Source organism: Leptopilina heterotoma, unplaced genomic scaffold (genome assembly GCF_015476425.1).
Source record: "Leptopilina heterotoma isolate Lh14 unplaced genomic scaffold, ASM1547642v1 Lhet_11, whole genome shotgun sequence".
Taxonomy (NCBI): domain Eukaryota; kingdom Metazoa; phylum Arthropoda; class Insecta; order Hymenoptera; family Figitidae; genus Leptopilina; species Leptopilina heterotoma.
In genome coordinates, this window is record NW_025110829.1 from 3,663,925 (window position 1) to 3,689,377 (window position 25,453).

At 29.6% G+C, this 25,453-nt stretch overlaps 2 protein-coding genes across 2 annotated transcripts in view; one reads left to right on the forward strand and one right to left on the reverse strand.

The window, feature by feature from the left end:
- Window positions 1-25,453, forward strand: part of LOC122504336 (E3 ubiquitin-protein ligase RNF181-like) — a 250,891-nt gene that overhangs the window by 27,437 nt on the left and 198,001 nt on the right. The gene's annotated exons all lie outside the window — the stretch shown is intronic.
- Window positions 15,638-19,104, reverse strand: LOC122504283. The gene is made up of 2 exons (XM_043615323.1): window positions 18,966-19,104; window positions 15,638-17,832 (listed from the first exon to the last, which is right to left on the reverse strand). Exons 1-2 carry the CDS (start codon window positions 18,982-18,984, stop codon window positions 15,710-15,712), a joined length of 2,142 nt encoding a protein of 713 aa, XP_043471258.1. The 5' UTR covers window positions 18,985-19,104; the 3' UTR covers window positions 15,638-15,709.

Genomic DNA, 25,453 nt, shown 5'->3' on the forward strand with positions numbered 1-25,453 from the left:
TAAGAAACGTGATCACGTATTAAAGGGAAGATATGAGGGGAATTTGCTTCGTGCAAAATATCGGAGGGTTGTGTTTCCTATCTGATTTTCTCGAGATTTTTTCGTAGGGTAAGCTATATCTGTTGTATTCAAAAGTTGCTGAGTTTATAAAAAAAAGAGCGAAGGGATTTTTGATAAGGATTTAAAGTATATGTATAAACCAGGAAGAAAAAGACACATATATGAAGTTGAGACATGACCGCAATTCGTTTATGTATATATATCCTGATAGGGTCATCAAGGCGAAAAGAGGACTTCCCTGATAATAGTACCTATATATATAAGGGGTGCGGAAAATCCTGAAAAGCGAAATGAAAAAAGGTTGTACCGGCAAGAAAACGTGGACACATGTCTATATAGTTGCGCGCCCCTTCATTCTCTCTTACACACACGTGTAAAGTATATACCGCACCCTTTGTGCTAAAATTAGAAGTGACGATGGCGCATATTCACTTCGCTGGCTTCAAGCTTTTATTCGCTGGCGTTTGGACCTAACATACCGTGTATATATACCTTTTCAAACAACGCGAAAACCGCGAAAAATGTCGATGGCGAAGGGAAAATTTATTCTCCTATAGATTTTGTTCTATCCCACACAGCACCTCTCTTATGTTTAAATAAATATTTAAATATTATTATGTTCATACACACACGGGACGTTTATCCGGAAAATTTTAATTTAGGGAAAAACTTCTTTTTGTGATGAAAGATATTAATTCCATTTCATTTTCTTTTGGTGTTTCTCAACCATCTGTGATAATTTGCAGTTTATTTCAAATTCTGTTCTTAATAATTCAAAATGGTGGGTCCAATATGGCGGTAGAAAAAATTAGATGTTTAACAAAGTTAATATATTTTTTAACCTCCACTCTCTTCGTCCAATATTATTTTCATAAATAAAATAAAATTTTTCTCATAGTTCGTCACGCACAGCATGACACCCCCTCTCTCTAGAAATGTGACTTATAGTTTGTGAACAATCCCTTAAGAATTCTCTTTGCTAACATAATCCCTAGTAGAAATTTGTCATAGTATCTTTAAGGGCACTGGACAGTTCCACTGGAAAATTTCGAGGTACTTTACAGTTAAACTGGCTAAAAACTATAAAGTGATGTCACGCTAATTTCTTTAAGTTATTGTCCAGTCAAATTTTACAGTTTCTGATCATCAGTCCTGTAGAAAAACTTACAAAGTAATTCACTTGGAAATGTCAAAACTTTCTTTATATTGACGTTTCGTATTAACCCATTAACGCCTGAAACCTTTGAAATTTTGTGTTTAATTTAAGATATAATTTTATATATTAAACATGCTCCCTAAAAATAACTGAAGCGTTTCTTTATGTTTTCGGGGTCGCTCTACAAGATTCCATGCTCAGATTTTAAATTTATCGCATAGAAAATTAAATATGGCGAATTTTGTGCACCAAATTGCGAAAAAAATGAAATTTTTTTTTTTAAATAATTATTTCTTACTGAAAACATTTTTTTCAAATGAATACAAGTGTCACAAATTGGCACAAACTTATTAAACTTTCAAAATATGCAATAGCGGAAACAAAAAAAACAAAATGTCGGCTTCAAAATGGCGCTAATTTGAGAAAAAATTAATTAATTTTTTTTATAGTGCACCGATTCAGGCAATAGCTATGAAATGTAATAGAACTTAGTGTTTATATGTTTTTGAGGTCTCTCATCACGAATATGTACTCGGATTTTCAAAATTCAAAATGGCGGATCCAATATGGCCGACGAAAATTTTAAAAATTTACTCGATTCGCTTGAATTTTGTTACTCAGGGGTTTTTGAGGTCGCTGATTGTGAATCTGCAATCGGATTTTCAAAATTCAAAATGGCGGATCCAATATGGCCGACGAACATTTTAAAAATTTACTCGATTCGCTTGAATTTTGTTACTCAGGGGTTTTTGGGGTCGCTGATTATGAATCTGCTATTGGATTTTCATAATACAAAATGGCGGATCCAATATAGCCGATAAAAATTGTTTAAATCAATTCTAGTCGCTTGGAATTTTTAAAATGATGACCATCTATTTGCCGTCAGAATAAGGCAACATACAAATCAAATCCCTCAGAAGTACACAACGAAAAAATTGTAGGTCTAAATCTAATTGGCTTAGATAAATTGTTTCAACACTATCTTAGCATAAGACTTAATATTGCAAAACTTATAACCTGACATTGTTAATGAAACAATTTGAGATGACAGATAAGGAGTAGTTGACCAATATTATCGAATTTTAGCTTTAATATCATTAGAATAATAATTTAGAGAGTTGGTAAACGTCTTATTCTGACGGCAAATAGATGGTCATCATTTTACAAATTCCAAGCGACTAAAATTGATTTAAACAATTTTTATCGGCCATATTGGATCCGCCATTTTGTATTTTGAAAATCCAATAGCAGATTCATAATCAGCGACCCCAAAAACCCCTGAGTAACAAAATTCAAGCGAATCGAGTAAATTTTTAAAATGTTCGTCGGCCATATTGGATCCGCCATTTTGAATTTTGAAAATCCGATTGCAGATTCACAATCAGCGACCTCAAAAACCCCTGAGTAACAAAATTCAAGCGAATCGAGTAAATTTTTAAAATTTTCGTCGGCCATATTGGATCCGCCATTTTGAATTTTGAAAATCCGAGTACATATTCGTGATAAGAGACCTCAAAAACATATAAACACTAAGTTCTATTACATTTCATAGCTATTGCCTGAATCGGTGCACTATAAAAAAAATTAATTAATTTTTTCTCAAATTAGCGCCATTTTGAAGCCGACATTTTGTTTTTTTTGTTTCCGCTATTGCATATTTTGAAAGTTTAATAAGTTTGTGCCAATTTGTGACACTTGTATTCATTTGAAAAAAATGTTTTCAGTAAGAAATAATTATTTTAAAAAAAAAATTTCATTTTTTTCGCAATTTGGTGCACAAAATTCGCCATATTTAATTTTCTATGCGATAAATTTAAAATCTGAGCATGGAATCTTGTAGAGCGACCCCGAAAACATAAAGAAACGCTTCAGTTATTTTTAGGGAGCATGTTTAATATATAAAATTATATCTTAAATTAAACACAAAATTTCAAAGGTTTCAGGCGTTAATGGGTTAAACACGTACAAATTTGAAAATATAACGTTACATTTTTTTGTCAACAAATTAAATAAATTAAAAATTTATGAAACTATATTTTTACTGTTAGTGTATCTATTGTTCCGTATAATAAATGATTTATAATAAATTATCTGTAAAATTATTTTTAAATAACTACATAATTAAAAAAAATTATAAACAATACTGATTTTTGTACACATGTCATTTTTTTACATTAAACAACATTCACTTTTTCCTTGAATTAAGCACAACACTGAAATAAATATTATTATTTTATCACACTACAAACTTATAAGTAAACCCTAATATGAAGAACTAATTCAGTTCAAACGAAAAATATCTAGCGGTATCGGGGAGCGAACTCGGGTCACACTGGGACGAAATACCTAAACGCACGCTTACGCATCACGGCCGTTCTAGTGGATGGACGATTCCGGAAAAATAAGAACCATACTCTACCGGCAGGTAAAGCAGTTCCCTTTTTCATCTTTTCTAGCTCAACTGGCAAATTACTGGACAGCTACTGCATAACACTCTAAAGTTGAACTTATTGATTATTACTGTATAGAAGTTCTGTCTGTCCAGTTATTTTCATGGTACTTTCTAGGCGTTCCGTGAAATTATGTTTCATGGAGAGTCCAGAATATAGTCGACGTCGGTATGAACGCGCTGATACTAACGCGCTCCTTCTATGTATTCCATATGGACGAGCGCGTTACTATCAGCGCGTTCGACTCTATTCTGGACTCTCCTTCAAAGTTTGTCGTGGCGTTAGCGTTACCGTCAGTCCAGCAACTGAACAGTGTTATGTAGAAATTTTCCATAAATACATCAGTGTATACACTGAAAGAAATAATTCGCGGGTATAACTAGAATTATGTCTATTTTTTCCGTAAGGGATTAGTAATAAATTGTTACTGCGGCTACTGTCATTAATTATAGACAGTTCTGTTATACAGATCGGAGAGCTATACATATGTCAACGTCAATACATCAATGTAAAACATAACCTCACTTTATTGGACCAATTCTTACTTTTTGTATGAAACAGGTTTGTTAAATTAATATTTATACATATAATAAGAGTATATAATCTTGAAAAGAAATTGTCTTCTGAATTTAAAAAATTAGTTATTTTAATTAACTCAATTAATTAAAGCGAATTTTAAAAAAGTTTTTTTTTTCTAAAGGAATTTTCATTAAAAATAAATTTTTATTATTAACCTTTAAAGTGCTAAGCCGGTCTGACAGACCGCTATAAAAATTTTCTTTGCTTGTAACTTTTTTTCGAAGTAAGATACGAACTTGAGATTTTCAGTAGCTTCATATTTTATAAAAATCTGTTAAGTGACAACTTTTCCAAAAAAAATTTTTCTTTAAATTTTGTATTGTAAAATATGTAAAAATAAAAAAAATTGATTTTTCGTCACATAGCACTTTAAAGGTTAAATCAAAATTTTAATTGGGGATTTAAAATTGCAATGCGACACATAGTGACCATAAAGTGAACTAAAAAAAATGGCTGCTGTGGGTGTACAAGGTTGAAAAAAATGTTAATATTTAAAGTATTCTAATGTTTAAGAAATATTTGTTAAGATTGTTGTTCATTATTTATCTTTTTATTGAAAAACTACTTAAAATTAAAACCGAAAAGTCACAATTTAAGTTTATATTTTTTTAAATTTGTACACCCATTTCGTCCATTTTTGGTGTAAAACACTAGCGACACCGAGCCCGCGGTGGTAATTTTCATTGCCAATATTAAATAATTTAAAAAATTTGTTATTTAGTTGTCAACAGTAAAATAAAAGAACAAAATTAAAAATATAAAAACTATAAACTGTAAAACCAAAAGATTTATTTTATAGAAAATATTTCGAAAATGTCAATACACAACTGTTTAGTTACTGAAACTGGCGGTAGCGCTAACGCCACGACAAACTTTGGAACATAATTTCTCGGAACGCCTCGATAGTGCCATGAAAATAACTGTACAGGACTTCTATGCAGTAATAATCAAGTTCAACCTTATATTTTCTTTAACAGTGTTATGCAGTAGCTGTCTAGTAATTCGCCAGTTAAGCTAGATTAAACTTCCATGACTAAAACTGTACAGTAACTTGAATAAATCTAGTCATGCCACGACAAATTTCTACTAGGGAAATTTGAATCAGTTAAAAATTACTGATAGTCATTTAAGCTGACTTTTTGTTTCTGCAATCAGGGTTACCAAAAAAAATTTAATTTTATGTTTCTCCTGATTTACAGACAAAATTTTGACTTTTTCACTGATCCTAAAGAATATTCTGATTCAGTCTAAAAATGATTAAATACTCAAAAAATGTTTTATTACATTAATTAATGAATTGCTTTAATATTGTAAAATTATTCGTAGAGACAAGAACTTTATGCTTGAGCATAATTTTTACAAATTTTTTCTAGTGTTAAGATTCGCATTAAAAAGTATTATTGATCATAAATAATTGCAATTTGCAAAAGCATTGAAATCATAATTTAGTCCTCAAAGCAGCATAATCCATTCTGAGCATATATGCCGCATAATTTTGCAATTTGGGTCATAATTTTTATTCAAAAAATTTTCTTTTTAACTAAATCCACGATATTATTCAAATAATATCGTGTATTCAATATATCAAATAATACTGCAGCATTTTTGTAATATTGTATTTTTAAATAATTTATTTGCTAAAAATTGTTAAATTTATAAATACGTCTCATAAATACTGCCCAACAAAATCACAATCAACATTTAAAAACTGGCCGTAATAATTCTCTAAATCTGAAACAGTGAAATTTCACTGAAAATCAGTTAAAAATTATTAAAGTATTAGTCATTTTTTCTGATTGGTCATTTAAAAAATTACTGGAAATTTTTCTCATACATATTGAAAATTTCAGTTATTTTTTAATTGGCCAATCAGTAAAAAATGAATTAAATTTCAATTTGAAAAATTTGTCCCGATGTGTGTGTGTGTGTACTAACATTACATTTGCCTCAATATCTCAGAACGAGAAAGAGCTAAAGACTTCAATTTTTTTTTAAATTGCAGATCTCCCTGGGGACATAAAATGAGAGTATTTTCAGCCCGATTCATAAAGTTTAACTATATTTTTTTTGCATTTTCCTTTTTGTAAAAAAACGTTTTTTGGCCATATTAACTTAAAATAATGTTAGGACACCTATAAATGTTTTTCTTTAGTTTTGTAGAGTTTTTTCAGACGGATCTTTTGAGCCCTAATTGAACATTTTTCGTTTATATTAACCGGAAATATTAAACTATTAAAAATAAAAAATTTTAGAAAATAAGACTTTTTTGAAAATTTTGTTGAAAAATGTAGAAGTTTAGTTTTGTATTTAGTTTTGTAGAGTTTTTTCAGACACATCTTTTGAGCCCTAATTGAACATTTTTCGTCCATATTAACCGGAGATATTAAACTTTTGAAAATCTAAAATTTTGAAAAATAAGACTTTTATAAAAATTTTTTAAATTATGTAAAAGTAACTTCAAAAAATTATTACTAACTTGAAGACCATTAAAAAACGCTTCGATTGACCTATTTTTTAACCTGATTCGGCCAGAAATTATGAAATTATTGGTATTTTAAAAATCAAAAATTGTGGAAAATATCATTTTTCAACATTCTTGTTATGCGTAATTATTAAACTATTATTACCATCTTATAGAATGTGACGGGTTCCACGTCAAGTGACCCAGGTCCAAATTTTAAATGTTTGGGATCGGGTTAAAAGTTTGCACAAACAGTAGTCCTATTAGATACAATTAAAAATACCAAATATTATTAATTTATTTAAACAAATATAAAAACTGGAGGGGGTCAAAGTTTAAATTTTTGGTCTAACATGGAATATTTGAAAAATTTGTAGTTTCTTTAAAACAAAACGAAAATACGTTTTCTATTTTGGGTTTTTCTGCTGTTTTTCAACACTTTCTAATAGTGTGAACAAATGCAGAGAAAAAAAATTGTTTGACCTTGAAAAATTAAATTAAAAAATAAAATTTCATTTTTTCATCAAATGGACAGTTTTTATTTTTTTAAAAAAATTTTTATTATAAAGGTGATGTTTTTTCTTAAAAAAAATGTATAGGTCAAAACGTGGGACAAGAACTTTTAACTGGTAAAAATAAACATTTACCTCTGCAATCCACCGCCCCTGCGCGTTGTTGGGCTGTAAATTGTTTATAACAATTGAAATAAATTATTTTATGCTTTATTAATTATCTGGTGGTCTTATTGGATAAATTTAAATTGAATTAGATCACGTGCAGCAACGGAATAAAAAAATAAACGTCCTTTTTTAAAAAAGTGTATTAATTTGTTAACTTTGATTTTAAAAAAATTATTTATTCCTCTTTAATTTAAGACAAAGAACACTCAAATGGGTTAAAAATTGTAAGCTATAGACATTTTTTAATAGTAAATTGTAAAAAAAAATTCCACTTTGGGCCGGTGCACTGCAGAAGTAAATGCTTAATTTGACCAGTTAAAAGTTCTTGTCCCACGTTTTGACCTATACATTTTTTTTAGAAAAAAACCTCACCTTTATGATAAAATTTTTTTTTAAAAAAATAAAAACTGCCCATTTGATAAAAAAATTAAATTTTATTTTTTAATTTAATTTTTTAAGGTTAAACAATTTTTTTTCTCTACATATGTTCACACTATTAGAAAGTGTTGAAAAACAGCTGCAAAACCCAAAATAGAAAACGTATTTTCGTTTTGTTTTAAAGAAACTACAAATTTTTCAAATATTCCATGTAAATTTTTGACCTGGGTCACTTGACGTGGAACCCGTCATATATAAAAACACATTTTTTGGACCCAGATTTAATGATTTTTAACCTTTTTATAAAAGGTAATTCTTATATTTCAATTGAGGAGCTGGATCGAAGAACCGGCTCTTCGCTCGGACCGCACGCGCTAATACCAGTCGGGTAGGAGTGAGTGGCCCAGAGGCGCTCACTGCCACCCGACTGATATTAGCGCTAGCGGTCCGAGCGAAGAGCCAGTTCTTCGATCCAGCTCCTCAATTATTATTATTTCTATGAGGAAGCAAAGTGTTCATGAAATGAACACCAAAATTATAAAAATGTACAACTTGGCAGCGGTTTTTATTTTTAATTTTTTTAATTTTTTTTTTTTAATTTTTTATTATTTTCTTATTTTAAATCATTTTCATTCTTATATTTCAATTATTATTATTTCTATGAGGAAGCAAAGTGTTCATGAAATGAACACCAAATTTATAAAAATGTACAACTTGGCAGCGGTTTTTAACTTATTTTCAGTAAAATTTCACTGATTCAGTTTTTAAGAGTATTCTAGTATTTTTTTGTTTATTTATTTACTCTCCCTACAATAGGTAGGGTTCGAGACTCCTAAGTACATACATAATAATCTTAACCTATATTTACAAAAATCCTTACAACTAAACATTCTCTACATACAACTTAACCTAAAACGCAACTCTCTCCACGCTCTCAACCTTACGCTCTTAACCTATCGCCAGAGCCGGGCTTCCGTTTCCAGTTCCTTCTATGCCCATGCTGGCTTCAACCCAATTCGTCCACCCTTTTTCAAAAACCTGCTTTCACACCTCTCTTACACGCTCCAGTCATCCACTTTTATCCATCCATGCATCCAAGCAAAATCTTCTCACCTCATTCTCAGCCTATCCCTGTCTATCACACTTTACACACTTCCATCACTCCACCCATATCCTCCCCCACAACATACTTTACCCCATCCACCCAAATACAATCCTTACCCATTCTTACCTGTTTTCCAATCACTCTCTCCGTCCCCGCTCTTTCTCTCAATAACCATATCATTCTTCTCTCTCTCCAACTTCTATCCTCATCTATTCTTATTACACTTCCTTTCAGTCTTCCTTTCACCCTCATCACCTCCATTTTCTCTTCCTCACTACTTAACTCCACCAACCATAACTTTGGCAAACCATATTCACCCCTTCCTAACGCTTGTACCATTTTCACCGAGACATTAACCTCCACCCAAGCAAACACTTTTTCCACTGCCCTTTTACCCTCCAACACACCTACATTCATACCTCTGATCACTACATTCTTTTTTCTTTTCTCCTTTTCAACTACATCCACTCGCCTTGTCAAATCCGCCATTTTCCACTTCAACCTATCACATATATCCATTAAATTTTCCTTCACTCTCTTCGCTCCTTCATCCATCGCATCCTTCATCATCCATACTAATTCTAACAAATCCATGCAATCCTCACACGTCATCTTTTTTCCATTCTTTCCTATTCCCCTTTCAAATACCCGCGCCTTTTTCTCATTCTCGCTAACACTACTTGAGTCAAACTCAGCCATTCCAGAAATCTACCTTATCACTCAAATGCTCAAAATTTTTCCACTGTCTCTCTCTCTTCTCTCTCACTTCAAGCAACCTAACCTCACAAAACACACTTCTCTTTTTTACCTTTTTTATCACTTATACATTCACTACTCTATACAAACATACCTTTCCTTTACACTACCGCAAATTACACTACACACTCAGCACTCTACACTACCCACCCTTTTTTAAAACCTTTATATTTCTCAAAAAACTCTTAACTCTTTCCAAGCGCGTGTACACCGAAACGGTACCGGAAACGGAAGCCCAAGAGTATTCTAGTAATATAAACACTGAATTCAATTTGTCTTAGTTATAAAAGTAATTAACTGTTTTAATTAAACACAATTTTTCATTTTCTAAATATTTCTTACTGTTTCTAATATTATTAAATAATATATGTAAAATTTTTAATCTTTCTTATTTCAATTTTAAAATTTATTAGATTGACTTATTAAAATTGAGCGTAAGTTTAAATTTTTTAAGGTCAAAGCATAATTAAAGCATAAGTTAACACTTTTAAGAGCATAATTATAGCATAATTCTCATTTCTTAAAGCATAATTACAGCATAATGACAAGTTTTTGAAGAGCATAAATTGTCTTGTCGAAAAGCATAAAGTTCCTATCCCTAATTATTCGAAAACATCAATAACTTCTATTTTTAAATAAACATTTCATCATTATTAATTTTCAATAAGAATTTAGATTTTCAAAAATTTCAATTTTAAATCTCTCTGAAATTCAATAACTTATAAGAATATTATTACGAAACATAAAGATATCGATTAAGTGATAAAATAATTATTTTATATTCTAAGAATATTGTTACTGTAGCTTCTTCAAAATTTTTTCATAATTACAATTCAATTTATTTAAAAATTCTATAAAATAATAATTGAATTGTAATTATGAAAAAATTTTGAAGAAGCTAGAGTAACAATATTCTTAGAATATAAAATAATTATTTTATCACTTGTTTTTTAAAATTGAATTCTCATTAAGAATTTTATCAACAAATTTTTAAATAATATTGAATTCTTTTGACGAATTTTAATAAAACTTTTAAGAATAAAATGTTTTTTTAAGGGTAAAAACTTTTAATAGTTAAGAAACTAATTGAATTATTGCGAAGAAATTTATAAAAAATTTGTAAATAATACAATTCCTGGGAAGTTTTTAATATCTATTAACCCCTTCAGTGTGTAGCTAAAATATAACAAAATGGTCCCAAAATGTGTAAGACCTTCTTGTAAATAAATTTTCATGACAATAGATACTAAGGGGTTTTTGGGGTCGCTGATTACGATTCCGGTGTTAGTTTTCAAAAATTCAAAATGGCGGATCCAAAATGGCGGACACGATTTTGAAAAATTCATTGGATTCGCTTAAAAATCGTTACTAAGGGATTTTCGTGGTCGCTGATTACGAATCTGACATTAGTTTTTTAAAATTCAAAATGGCGGATCCAAAATGGCGGACACGATTTTGAAAAATTCATTGAATACGCTTAAAATTCGTTATTCGGACGTTTTCGGGGTCGCTGATTACGAATCTGTTATTAGCTTTTCAAAGTTTAAATGGTAAGAATTATTAAAAGAATTTATCCACTTTTAAAATTTTTCAAAATTTTTGGCGGCCATTTTGGATGAAAAATGATTTATTTTGAAAATCTGACTTCAGAATCATGATCAGCGACCCCAAAAACCCCCGAGTAAGAATTTCTAAAAGAATTTATCCACTTTTGAAATTTTTCAAAATTTTTGGCGGCCATTTTGGATGAAAAATGATTTATTTTGAAAATCTGACTTCAGAATCGTGATCAGCGACCCCAAAAACCCCCGAGTAAGAATTTCTAAAAGAATTTATCCACTTTTGAAATTTTTCAAAATTTTTGGCGGCCATTTTGGATGAAAAATGATTTATTTTGAAAATCTGACTTCAGAATCGTGATCAGCGACCCCAAAAACCCCCGAGTAAGAATTTCTAAAAGAATTTATCCACTTTTGAAATTTTTCAAAATTTTTGGCGGCCATTTTGGATGAAAAATGATTTATTTTGAAAATATGACTTCAGAATCGTGATCAGCGACCCCAAAAACCCCCGAGTAAAAATTTTTGCGAATATACGTTAAGATGTTTTCTTGTTCGGGCCATGACGTGTATACACGTCATCCACTCCCGTGCAGAAATCGCCACTTTTGTTCCCGATTACCGCCCTGGCCCCGGTCGGGATTTCATGATCTGGCCCCGACTTCGTGGCCCCGACCAGGACCAGACCGGGTTTGCCCAAGGATCTACAAACAGCGCACAATGGGATTTTTTTTACAATTTACTGTTCAAAACTGTCTACAGCCTACAATTCTTAACCGGTTTCAGTATTCTTTATTTTAAATTAAAGGCGAATAAATTCTTAAGACATCCCTTAAGGTCAATTTTTTAGTTCTTAATTGTTTATAATTTTTATTTTCAATCAAAGTTAACAAATTAATACAATTTTTCAAAAAAGGAGGCTTATTTTCTTATTCCGTTGCTGCATATGATCTGAATCAGTTCAAATTAATACAATATGACCACCATATAATTAATAAAACAGAAAGTAATTTATATCAATTGTTATAAACAATATTAATTAACAAATAGTTAACTTTGATTTCTTTCCACTAAAAAATGTTTTTTTTCACATTTTCTTTTTAATTTAAGTCTATTTAAAGAATATTTGTCCTTTTTGATTAAAAAATAACTTATTTAAATTGTTATAAACAATATATTAAATAACAAATAGTTATGTAACTTATGCTCCTGTCCACCAAAAAAATTTTTTTTCACGTCTACTTTTTAATTTAAGTTCATTTTAAAAATATGTGTCCTTTTTGTTTAAAAAATAACTTATTTAAATGGTTACAAATAATATTAATTAACAAATAGTTAATTTTTGTTCCTTTCCACCAAAAATTTTTTTTTCACGTTTACTTTTTTATTTAGATAATGTTAAAAGACCACGGATATATAATATTAAATATTTAAATAAGTTATATTATAAGCAAAAAAGACATATATTCTTTAAAAGAACCTAAGTAAAAAAGAAAATTTGCAACAAAAATTTTCTGTTGGACAGGATCATAAGTTAACTATTTGTTAATTAATGTTGTTTATGACAATTGAAATATATTACTTTATGGGTTTTTAATTGTCTGCTGGTAATATTGGATTAATTTGAACTGATTTAGAGCATGTGCAGTAACGGAATAAGAAAATAAACGTCCGTTTTTAAAAAATTGTGTTAATTTGTTAACTTTGATTGAAATTTGAAAATAAAAATTATAAACAATTAAAAACTCAAAAATTGTCCTCGAGGGATGTCTTAAGAATTTATTCTCCTTTAATTTAAAACAATAGGACAAACGCACCAATTGTCGAGGGTGAACCATTTGTCGATGTTATCATGGTGATAACCAAAAATATTGCCTAAAATGTTAAATTTTTTTGTGGTTATAATATTAACATATTATTTTTGACATTTATAACTCTTAAAAACTCTTAATTGTTTTTCACACTTAAATTGAAATTCCATGTTTAAGGCAAAAAAATAAATTATTATTAATTAATAATTTTTAGTATTATTGTGAATTATTAATAATGAAAAAATTTTTATTATTTTAAAAAATAGTTAAATTATAAATAATATAGAATAAATAATTAAATTAATAATTTTTACCATATTATTATGATAAACATATTAATTTATATATATATATATATATATATATATATATATATATATATATATAACATACATTTTTAATAATTTTTCTATAAATAAATATGATACAGTCAATTTATTATGATAACACTGTATATAACGGTCCCATGATTCAAAAGGAAGTTTAAGCGAGGTCGCTTCCAAGCTTGCGTGGCTATGCGGTATGTGTATTCGACTTGCGTCCTCGAGGTCTAGGGTTCGGTCCCCCGTGCGTGCGATATTTTTCCGTCTTAGTTTTAAGTGTTTTGTGTATAATTCTTAATAATGTTACATAAAGTATAGGTTTAAATAATTATTAACAATAATAATAATTATAAATAATTATTAATTTAAATAAGATAGTCTGTCTAAATTAATGAAAGAAAATAAGAAAAATATTTTTTTTAAAAACTTAGTTCAATAAAAGCAATTCTAATAACTATTTACATTTTTAATGACACTCATAAAAGTTTATTTACTACAAAAATATTAATAATAATCATTAATATTGAAGTAAATACTCCCCATTCTTTAATAATCAAATAACAAGCTTTAATATAATAAAATGCAGTCAGTATTGGAATTCTACCTGGGTAGCGAAAAGATCGGGGGAAATCCCATGGCCCCGACCGGGTCCCGACAGGGCGGCCAGATCGGGCAAAGTGCCATGGCCCCGGTCAAAATTTCTGCACGGGCTGTTTGGGCCAGTTTTTTTCATGACGTGTATACACGTCATCCACAGTCAAGGGGTTAAAATAATTAAATGTTTGCGTGGAATTATATTACAATTTTTTTTTAAATAATTGATTTTATTTGGAAAACTTTATTTACTTCTCAAAAATTAAATTTTTTAGTGTTTTTAACTAAAATTCTTCTATAAATCCATTATTTTGAATTTTGGGGTAACACTACTCTAGAGCCAGAAAAAGAGACCTATATCTTTGATGAATTGTTTTGAGAAAATGAAAAGTAGAATAGGATTTCTTTTTGGAGGGTTTATTAAATACATATTGAAGTGTAGAAAAAAATTTTATTTAACATTTTATAACAAAATGGCGGCGATACATTTCATAGTAAAAAATCGACTGTTTTTTTACGGACGAAAAGGTTTCTTAAAAAGTTTAACCTGGAACAAAAAGTAAGGAAATTTTACTTTAAATCCTGAAGTTTACATTGACTTGTGGAAAAATTGAAAAATTAAAATTGTGACTTTTTCATGTGCTGACAGATTAAATATTTTTATAGCTAATTTAAGTTAACATTTTTTTAGTTGCTTTTTTAATCAATTTTGATAATCCAAAAGGAATTTTTAAAATATCAAAAATTAATATTTTTTTTATCGATTTAAAAATAGAGTTTAAAATAATTGCAGGTTGACTCACTTTACGGCTTGCAGGTCCGAAATGCGAATCCAATGCTATAATTTCGAGTAAATTTACACGATTTCCGAAATTTCATTTTTTTCACATATCTTGTTTTTCGTTTGATTTTCAATTGAAAAAAAAATTTATTTATTAACCCATTCATGCCCGTGGTTCCAAATCCCAAAAACGTGGCCAAAACCCCAAAAAGTTATTAAATAATTTTAAAAATCGTTACTCGGGGGTTTTTGGGGTCGCTGATTACGAATCCGGTATTAGTTTTTAAAAATTCAAAATGGCGGATCAAATATGGCGGATGTCAAAATTAAAAATTAATCGTATTCCCTTGAAACTCGGCACTCGGGGGTTTTTGGGGTCGCTGATTACGAATCTGATATTATTTTTTGAAAAAACAAAATGGCGGATCCAATATGGCGGACAAGAAATGTATAAAGTGTTTTAATTTTCATAAAAATCGTTACTCGGGGGTTTTTGGGGTCGCTGATTACGAATCCGGTATTAGTTTTTAAAAATTCAAAATGGCGGATCAAATATGGCGGATGTCAAAATTAAAAATTAATCGTATTCCCTTGAAACTCGGCACTCGGGGGTTTTTGAGGGCGCTGATTACGAATCTGATATTATTTTTTTAAAAAACAAAATGGCGGATCCAATATGGCGGACAAGAAATGTATGAAGTGTTTTAATTTTTATAAAAATCGTTACTCGGGGGTTTTTGGGGTCGCTGATTATGAATCTGATATTATTTTTTGAAAAAACAAAATGGCGGATCCAATATGGTGGATATGAAATGTATTAAATGTTTTAATTTTAATGAAAATCGGTACTCGGGGGTGTTTGAGGTTGCTGATTGCAAATCTGAAATTATTTTTTGAAAATTCAAAGTGGTGGATACAAAATGCTAGAAATAAAACACTTTAAATTTAGAGCATCAAATAACATTTATTATTTCAGATTAAATATTACAAATCATATAATCATTTGTTAGTCGACATTAATATTCGTCGTCTGAAGAGTGTTCAGATTCATCTTCAGAACTTGATGGTGAATTAGTATATAAATTTGTATCATCAGGTGTTGGCGCTTTTAACAGATTAATCGCATCACTTTCTAAAGTTTTTAGCTTTTTTGTCGGTAATTTTCGTAAACTTGATATTAATGGATCTGATGATACTAAAAGTCTACAAAATATGTCTTCCATATTTTTAGCACGAGAAGTTTTCCGCGCAAAGTCTTGTCGATACTTTTTAATAAATTTATTACACGATTCTTGGGCTTCCTCAGACATTTGCCCAATTGGCAAAAGCGATGTTTCAACAATTTGTGCGCTGTGTATTAATATTTTATGCAATGTAGTTGGCATATAATACCAGGGATATAAATGTACATATAGGCGAGCTGTTTCTAGACAATATTTTTCATATTCAGGAACATTGATTTGAAAACCACAACTTATTACTTGTAGAATAACGTGAAATCTTTTAATCAGTGTTTCATTGATACCCGTAATTGTTGCCGAAATTGTTGAATTTTGAAAAAAGCTACGTGCTGTATTTCCATCATTCGTGTTCCCAAATCCCTGTTTAGGTTGATCAATCAAGAGTCCCAATTGTTCACGAAAACCTTTTTGAATATTGGCTTTTCTGATTGAAATGCTTTCTTGATCAACTTTTCGCTTTTGCCAAGTTTTAACTTCTAGTTTATAAGCAATGTGCAAAAGGCACTCGAATAATCGAATCCACGCATGCAAACTTGAAAGACCAAACTGCAAATTATCCTCGACAATAACTTTTTTTAACATTGCATCTATATTATTAAATTCTTTTGACGTGCTCTGACAAAGATAACATTTCTGAGCCGAAGATGTGCTGGTCAATGAATTACAAACCTTACCATCGACCATTGTTAATGCTAATTTATAATCTACATTAATCTCTTTTGCATCAATAATTATTTGCAGTGGAGTAAGATTACGCTCTTGTTCCGATATATTTTCTACTACTGCTTTAGTAGATTCAGGTGTTTCTTTTAAAAATTCTATTCTTATTGGACGACAATATCGCGGGGACGAAGGCCGAGGATTTTTCCAAATAATGACATTACTTTTACCTGATTGGTCAACAGAAAAGAGTTGAAGCGGTACAAGTGATGTAAAAAATATGTTACTATCTGTTTTATTGGCATCAATATCATCGTCGAATTTTTGTTTGTAGCGGCTTTGAGCTGAAGTACCATCGCATCCCCATTTACAAATTAAATGTAAATTTTTAACGTCATTTTGTGGAAGTCTTTGTATTACATCATTTTGTACTAACAAAATCCGTTGAACTGTATGGTCTAACAATGCTTGAAGTTTTACTTCAGCTTTGCATTCCGTAACAGATAAATCGTAACAGGAAGGGTAACATTCTTTTTTTGCTTGTAAAACATTTTTATAGGAAGGATACAATTTACAGAGATGTCGAATACTGTTAGATCTAATACCATTGTACATGTTTTTGGATAACTGATTTTCAATAACAATTGATAATGCTACTTCTTTTGTCATTTGTTTTTCGGAATTTTCGCTTAATAATAAAGACTGCCTATACCTTGTTGCTTTTGTTGGACTTCCTTCGCAAACGTCTTGGACTAACCTTGCTGTATCCCATTTTCCAGAGGCTCGTAAACTCATTTGTGTAGCGTAGGCTAGTTCATCTGTACTGTATTTCTCTCGAATCTCCTGTGACTTTCTGCGTTTACTTCGATCACTGCCATCTTCAAAAGTGGAAGACGGTCGTCCTCCTGTTTTCGTACTCGAAGACGGTTGAGGTTCTTCGGTGACTTCTATGTCCTTTGAATTGCCGCATAAATTAACTTGTACTGCAAGCCACGAATCATTGTTTTTTAAAAACCTTTCTGCAACTCTCTGATTTTCCTCAAACTTTTGACGAAATTTACTAAATAACTTTCTTAATTCAGTCTTTACTTTAGTACACAAAGTAAATTTATTTTCTTGTGACAAGTGTTCTTCCAATAATTGTAAAAGAAAATTATTGTCCTTGTTTATATTATCCTTGATAACATAAAAAATGTCTTTTCTCGTGAGAGTCATTCCTTCAGATAGTCTGGAACTGTCTGTAAAATAAACAATAATAAACAATAATTACTTCATTTGATTCATTTAATCACTTGAATATATTATTGTCATTACTATTATTCTGTTTAAATATAGTAATTAACTATTGGATTCATAAGCAAGATCTTGTATTCGTCATTTCCTTGTACATGACGTATTTTGTTTATAAAATCGTTATAAATAAATTATTGTTCCAATTAGAAATTTTAAAAAAACATAGGTCAATTTATTTTTTAATTGTCTATGAATGAAGTAGTTACTTTTTTTAATTTTCTCAAGAATAGACTGAAACCACCTTGTTCGACATAATTTGTTTATAACAATTTATGAACAAATTACTATATGTAAAAAAAATGATCAATACAAAAGTTTCTTTTTATTTCCCATGTAATCGAATGGCATTGTTAGTTGTTTTCCTTGTACATAACATATTTTGTTTATAAAATTGTTATAAATAATTTATTGTTACAACTAGAAATTACAAAAGACATAGGTCAATTTACTTTTTATTTATTTATTTTATTTGTCTATGAACCCAGTATTTATTTTTTTAATTTTCTCAAGAATAGACTGAAACCACCTTGTTGGACATAATTTGTTTATAACAATTTTATGAACAAAATACTACATTTAAAAAAAATTACCAATACAAAAGTTTCTTTTTATTTACTATATAATCGGTTGTCATTGTTAGTTTTTGAAAATATTAAACTTTTTAATAAATTATTTAAACAATTAGTGTTAAACAATTGGAAATGATAAACAAAGAAATAGGTGTCAATTTATTTTTCTTTTGGCTATGAATTTAATAGTTAGTTTTTTTAATGAATGTCCGTCTGCTGCTTGGGATTTAATGGATTCACAAAAAACAGACATTGCTGCAATAAATAAATGTTTAAAAAAAATGGTGCAAGTTGGAGCAAAATTTTTTTTTTTGACATTAAAGTGGATTATTTCTAGAATATGGGAAAAATTATTTCAGAGTGGGATGTCGTGGGGCTTTAGACTTATTCACTTTTAAAATCTTAGTTTTTGAAATATAAGCTCTTAAAAACGATATTATAAATAATCTTATAAATAAACTATTAACAAATTTTATTTAATTTCTTTAATACATTTTCAATTTACTTACTTGTTGCTGACGTTTCCATTTTACAAACTTGAATTTTACTAAAATTTCGAGAATTGATGCACTTTTGAAAACTGTGTTTCCATAAATGTTAACTACACAATTCGTGTGACTCACCGGACGCTCAGAGCAGAACTGGTTTTCACGGCCAGGTGTACACAATAGACCCACGAAAAGGGTCGTTTCTATTAGTAGACATACCAACCTAACTATTTGGGGTATTAAAAGTTTCCAGTTGAAACTTTTTTTGGGGGGTTTTGGCCACGTTTTATTGATTTGGAACCACTGTGCCATGGGAACAGGAACGCAAATTTTTTCTATAGTATTTGTGTAAAATTCTGTAAAATTATTTTATTCTTGAAATTCTAAAGAATGTTCACTAAAATTGTAATCGAATTATTCTTAGATAAATTGTATAGAATTTTTCCAACTAGATTACTTTGGACGTAAGAAAATTTATTCCGGAAGTATCACCCACTACACAGAAAATTTCATGAAAATTTATTAAATATTTGCTTTAGAGGTGTGCAAAATTCGAATCGAAAGAAAATTCGAATCGAACTACCAATTCGAAATTCGAATGTGCAAAATTCGAATCGAAAGAAAATTCGAATCGAAATACCAATTCGAAGTTTCGAGTTTCGAATTGGCCGATTCGAATCGAACTAGCCAATTCGAAAATTGGAGTTTCGAATTGTACAACTCAACTCGGTTACTTTATTCGCACAATTAATTATTCTATAATTTTAATATATAAATAACATACAAATACCAATAATGTGTTGAAAGTGAAGAAAATATTTCGCTTATTGTTTGTAGTACATAAGGAAAAAAAATTATTTTGCAAATTTTTTGTTCAATTTTTAAAATAAATTTTCATTTATTTTAACAATTTAATAGCTAATATATAATGAAAAACCGCTACTAAGTTGTATATTTTTTTATAATTTTGGTACTCATTTCATGAACACTGTACTTCCTCATAGAGATAAAAATAATAGAAATATATTAATTACTTTTTATAAATATGGTAAAAGTGATTGGATTTTGGATCAATCAATGTATTTTTAAATACCCTACAAGATAGTTACAATAATTTAATAGTTAAACAAAAATTTTGAAACACAAAAGTTGAGAAAATGTCATTTTCCAAAATTTTTGGTTTTTAAAATACCAATGATTTCGAAATTTATTATCGAATTAGGTTCAAAAATAGGTCAATCGAATCGTTTTTTAATGCTCTACAATTTGGTAACGATAATTTTAAAGTTACTTTTACGTTTTTCAACAAAATTTTCAAAAAAGTCTCCGGTTAATATGGACGAAAAATGTTCAATTAGGGACCAAAAGATGCATCTAAAAAAACTCTACAAAACTTAAAGAAAAACATTTACAGGTGTCCTAACATTTTTTTAAAGTTATGGGCAAAAAACGTTTTTTTGCAAAATTAAAAATCCAAAAATAAATTAGTTGAACTTTATTAATCTATCATAAAGTACTTTCATATGTGGACGTCTACATGAAAAGGGCCCATATTGTCGGTTCTAGTTTTCGAGATAATCGCATTGTAATTTTGGAGCAAAATCTTAATTTTTTAATATTTTTTATTATCAATCTACATGCTTTGGCAAGTCGAATCAAGCGGTTTTCACTAATTTATCGATAATTTAACTGTTTGATTTCATTGGTTCTTTAGAAAAATTAAAAGGGCCCATTTTGTCGGTCATTTGCAAAAGTAATCCGAATTTTAAAAATGGAGGTGCGGAAAAATTTAAAACCTCTTGATTTTTCATCTCTAAGGTGTCCTGAACTGAAAACAATTCTTATCTGAATAACTTCCCAAAAGAACCAGAGATATTGATGTTAGAGTCTTTTTTTTCGTAATTGTCGAAATGAAAATTTGGATATTGCGTCAATTTTTTCATAATAGAGACTGTAAAAAATTTTTTAATAAGTTTAATATATATTCTTTTTCTTCAAATGACACAATAAAATTGTACCTAATCATTAATCTTGTAAAAAAATGGTTTTTTAATAGAAAAACTGTCCTTTTTAGAAAAGGGCCCATATTGTCGGTTTTTAAATTAATTAGTTAATTAAGGGGGGGGGGTGATTCTAAAAATTTAAAACCTGTTGGTTTTTTATCTTCAAGGTGCCCTGAACTGGAAACAATGCTTATCTGAATAACTTCCAAGAAGAACCAGTGATACAATAATTGGTTGGTATCGCAATCTTTAATAATTCCGTTTTTCTCGAAATGAGGTTTTTGGTGTTCTAAACTTTGAAATTCCGTAACTCCGCGAATTTTTAACCAAAAAAGTTCTGAGACCACTCAAAATTTAATTTCATTTAATTTCATTTAGTAACCAATAGTTACGGTTAATAAATACAATTTCCAATTCTAAGAATTATTTTTTTATATAAAAATTGTAATTTAATGTTTCAAGAAAAATTGAAGAATTTTTGTATAATTTGAAAAAATTATTTTTTGTGGAATTTTAATTTATAAATAGGTATGATTATAATTCTTAAAAATTTTAATTGTTTTAATTTAAAATTTTTAATTAGTTTGTGTATGTATTTGAATTTTCGGAAATATTGAAAATATTGAAAATAATTCAATTTTTTGCAAGAATTCAATTATTTTCATAAATAATAACGATCTTCGTAAAAATTAAATTATTTTTAAACAAAATTTTAATAAAATTTTACGAATAAATACAATTATTTTCTACCGGTACTGGTAGTGTTTACCGGGCCGGTTGATTAAAAATATCTGGCCCAGCACCGGCCCGGTACTATAATTTACTTCTGTTTTTATACCGCCGAAGGAGATTTGCCGGTGATAATATTTTTACCAGCCCAGCACCTTTTGTAGCACCGGCCCGGTACTGTCATTTCGCTCTGGTTTATACCGCTGAAGGAGATTTGCCGGTGATAATGTTTGTACCGGCCCAGCACCGGCGTAGCACCGGCCCGGTACTATAATTTACTTCTGTTTTTATACCGCCGAAGGAGATTTGCCGGTGATAATATTTTTACCGGCCCAGCAGTTAGTTGTGCCGGCAATTATATTAATACCGAGTAGGTTGCTTATTGGTGCCGGCCCGGTATTTAACCGGTGAATAGGGCGGTTATTATTATTTATAATTACTATTTTTATTTATTTATTTTTAATAATTTAAATTGAATTAAAATAAATTAGAAAATACAAATACTGGCCCGGTACCGCACCGGTTGAATATTAGTGCCGGCCCGGTACTGCTGCCGGGCGGAATGTCGGTTGGACTTTATAAGCTCACTTTACATTTGCTTTCCATATGCAGGTTTAGGTTAGCGGATGTGGTGTCGACTTTGCAGCCTCAGGGTCCGGAGTTCAATTCCTCGAGTTTTCAGATTTTTCTATAATTGTTTATGTTTCTCTGTTTCAGCATCTAATATATTTACTGTTTCCAATTTAAAATTAATAATAACATTGATAATAATAATGATAATTAAACAATTAATCAGACTGAAATATAATTTTTTTAACCGGCCCAGTACCACACCGGTTGTTTTTTAGTGCCGGCCCGGTACTGCGTCAGATATTTATTAGTGCCGGCCCGGTACGGTTGCCGGATACCTGCCGAAGTTATCATCCGGCAATTTACCGGTACTGCGCCGGTGGAATGAACAGACTTATGTCGGTACTGGACCAGTACCTAGCCGGTTGTGCAGCCGGTAATAAACCGGCACCAAATACCTTCCAACAATAACCGGGCCAGTACCGCCCCGGTGGATTATTCGGTACCGGCCCGGTACGTATGCCGGATACCTGCCGTAGTTATCATCCGGCAATTTGCCGGTACCGAGCCGGTAAAAATTACGGTCTTATGCCGGTACCGCCCCGGCACTTATAATCCGCCGTTTGTACCGGGCCGGTACCATCCCGGTCGTCAATTTCTACCTGGGTAAATACTTCAAAACAATTTAATTATTTTCTTAAATAGAAATAGATTTTAATCTTTGCAAAACTTCAATTATTTTCAAAAAAATTTCAAGAATGATTTCAATTTTTTTCTCATTTCGTTATAAAATCTTTGCAAAAATTCAATTATTTTTAATACAATTTTAATAAAATTTCAAAAATTTTCAATTAAAATTCTTTAAGAATTAGGATTTCTGTCAAAATAATTGTGCGAATAAAATAACCGAGTTGAGATGTACAATTCGAAACTCCGATTTTCGAATCGGCCAATTCGAAATTCGAAACTTCGAATTGGTATTTCGATTCGAATTTTCTTTCGATTCGAATCGGCCAATTCTAAATTCAAAACTTCGAATTCGTATTTCGATTCGAATTTTCTTTCGATTCGAATCGGCCAATTCGAAAGTTCGAATTGGTATTTCGATTCGAATTTACTTTCGATTCGAATTTTCTGTTGTCGAGTCGAATAATTTTCGATTCCACTCGATTAAATGCACACCTCTAATTTGCTTGCAACGTTGTGAAAAGATTAAAATTGTGAAAAGATTTAAATGTCTCGAATAAACAAATGTTTATTATAAAACTTATTGCCTGAACATTGAAATTAAATTTTCGCCTAAATCGATTTAGGCAAAAATTTATTTAATCGAAACATTTAAATCTATATTTAAAAAATTTTCACAAAACTTTGCATTTAAATATTCCACAAATTGCAAGTAAAGATTTAATAAAATTTAGAAAATTTTCGCTGCTGTAAGGGTACATAAAGTAAAAATTGACTTACAGAATTTCCCAGCTTCAGATATATAATTTATTATATGGTTTTGCTTTGGTAACAGTAGAAAATATGTTCCCCTGTTGAAATAATTAATTATTACCAAAGATACAATTAATTAAATGAAAATTAGCAAATTTTCAATTACATTTCGATTGGAAATTGCATAGTTAAAGTTTACTCTCAATATTTATAGTAAATTAGTGAATTAATTGGTTTTATGCACATAACAGTCTCAATTATTATATAGAGAGATTATTAGCATATCGTTATGAAACGATGTGTTCATACTGTGACGGAAATTTACATCACTTTATATAATATATTCGGCTCAGAAATTTCATTTGGAATAGGTTTGCAAGTTTGTAAATTCAAGAGTGCATTTGCCAGATTTATTACTCTGATAATATAAACACAAATACTTAACAATAAATTCATATACTATTGCCATCAGAACCAAGTGGCTTTTATAATTATATACAAGGCTTAGTAGAGAAATTAGGAATTTCAATTTCAATTTACTTATAGCGTACATATACATATAGGTACGCGGAAAAGATATGAACGCAATATTTGTCTCATCAGTTGTTGAGCTGAATAAATATTTTTTATCAAAATAAATATTTACTTTAAGTTTAAAATAAATTTTATTTGGTTCAAATAAAAAGTTTAATTGCGCCAAATAACATATTGTGCCAAATAATATATTACTTGTGCCAAATAATATTTTTCATATCTATTTCAAAACGAAAAAATTCTTTTGGTTTCTAAATTTAAGACAAATGTTTATTACAGAGATTTTTTTAATTATGTTTTACATGTTGTGAGTTGTGTACTTCGTTAGACTTGTTCAATAATTAAAATTCTGTATGTATATGGAATAAATAGTCATTTAACTTCCGTTTATTGTGTGCACAAACGACGGTTATAATATTCTGAATCATTACACTATGAAGAAAGGGCAATGTCCCTCTTTTAATGACTCTGCCTATACCAACTATGTCGCTCTCAATCGACCGCTTGACCAAGATCGTTTTTCTAAATGTGCATATGAGTCAGCTATAATGCTTTACAATTCAAAATACTCTCCATTTTACGATTTTTTAAAAATATTTTTCAATTTTCTTTTTTTTGACACAGGGTGAACACCCTGGGAACACCCTGCTTAATAAGGAGAAGTTGGACACACAGACAAAAATCAAAAGTAATAGACGAAATTCAATATTTTTTGAATTTTTCAAATTCAAAATAAAATTTGTAATTCTTTTCAATTTTATAGTATTATATTATTTTTATAATTTCTACAATTTATCATTTTTATATTTTTATAATTTATGATTTTTAAAAAATTTGTTATTAAAATTATATTTTTAGGGTTTCATAATACAAGCAAAGTACCGCACCGAACCCTATTAGCCTCGCTTTCTAGTGAAATTACATTACTTGCCCTAGAAAAAGACTATTTTTTAACTATTTTTTATTTTTTTTTTAGAATAATTCTGTAGAATATCTACACAAATTCTATAGTCAACATTTTGTAGCAAAAGAGAGAGGTAAATAATTTAAAAACAAAAATAACGATGAGACAAAAATAAGTAAAACAGTAAATTATGTTTACAAATAAATAAAATTATAAAAAATAGATTATTACAAATAAAATAATCCATTTTCTACCCTCACTTTATTTTCTATACACTGTAAAAAGAAAGGTACTAATTTAGTACCAAAATTGGTACTAAATCGTAATTT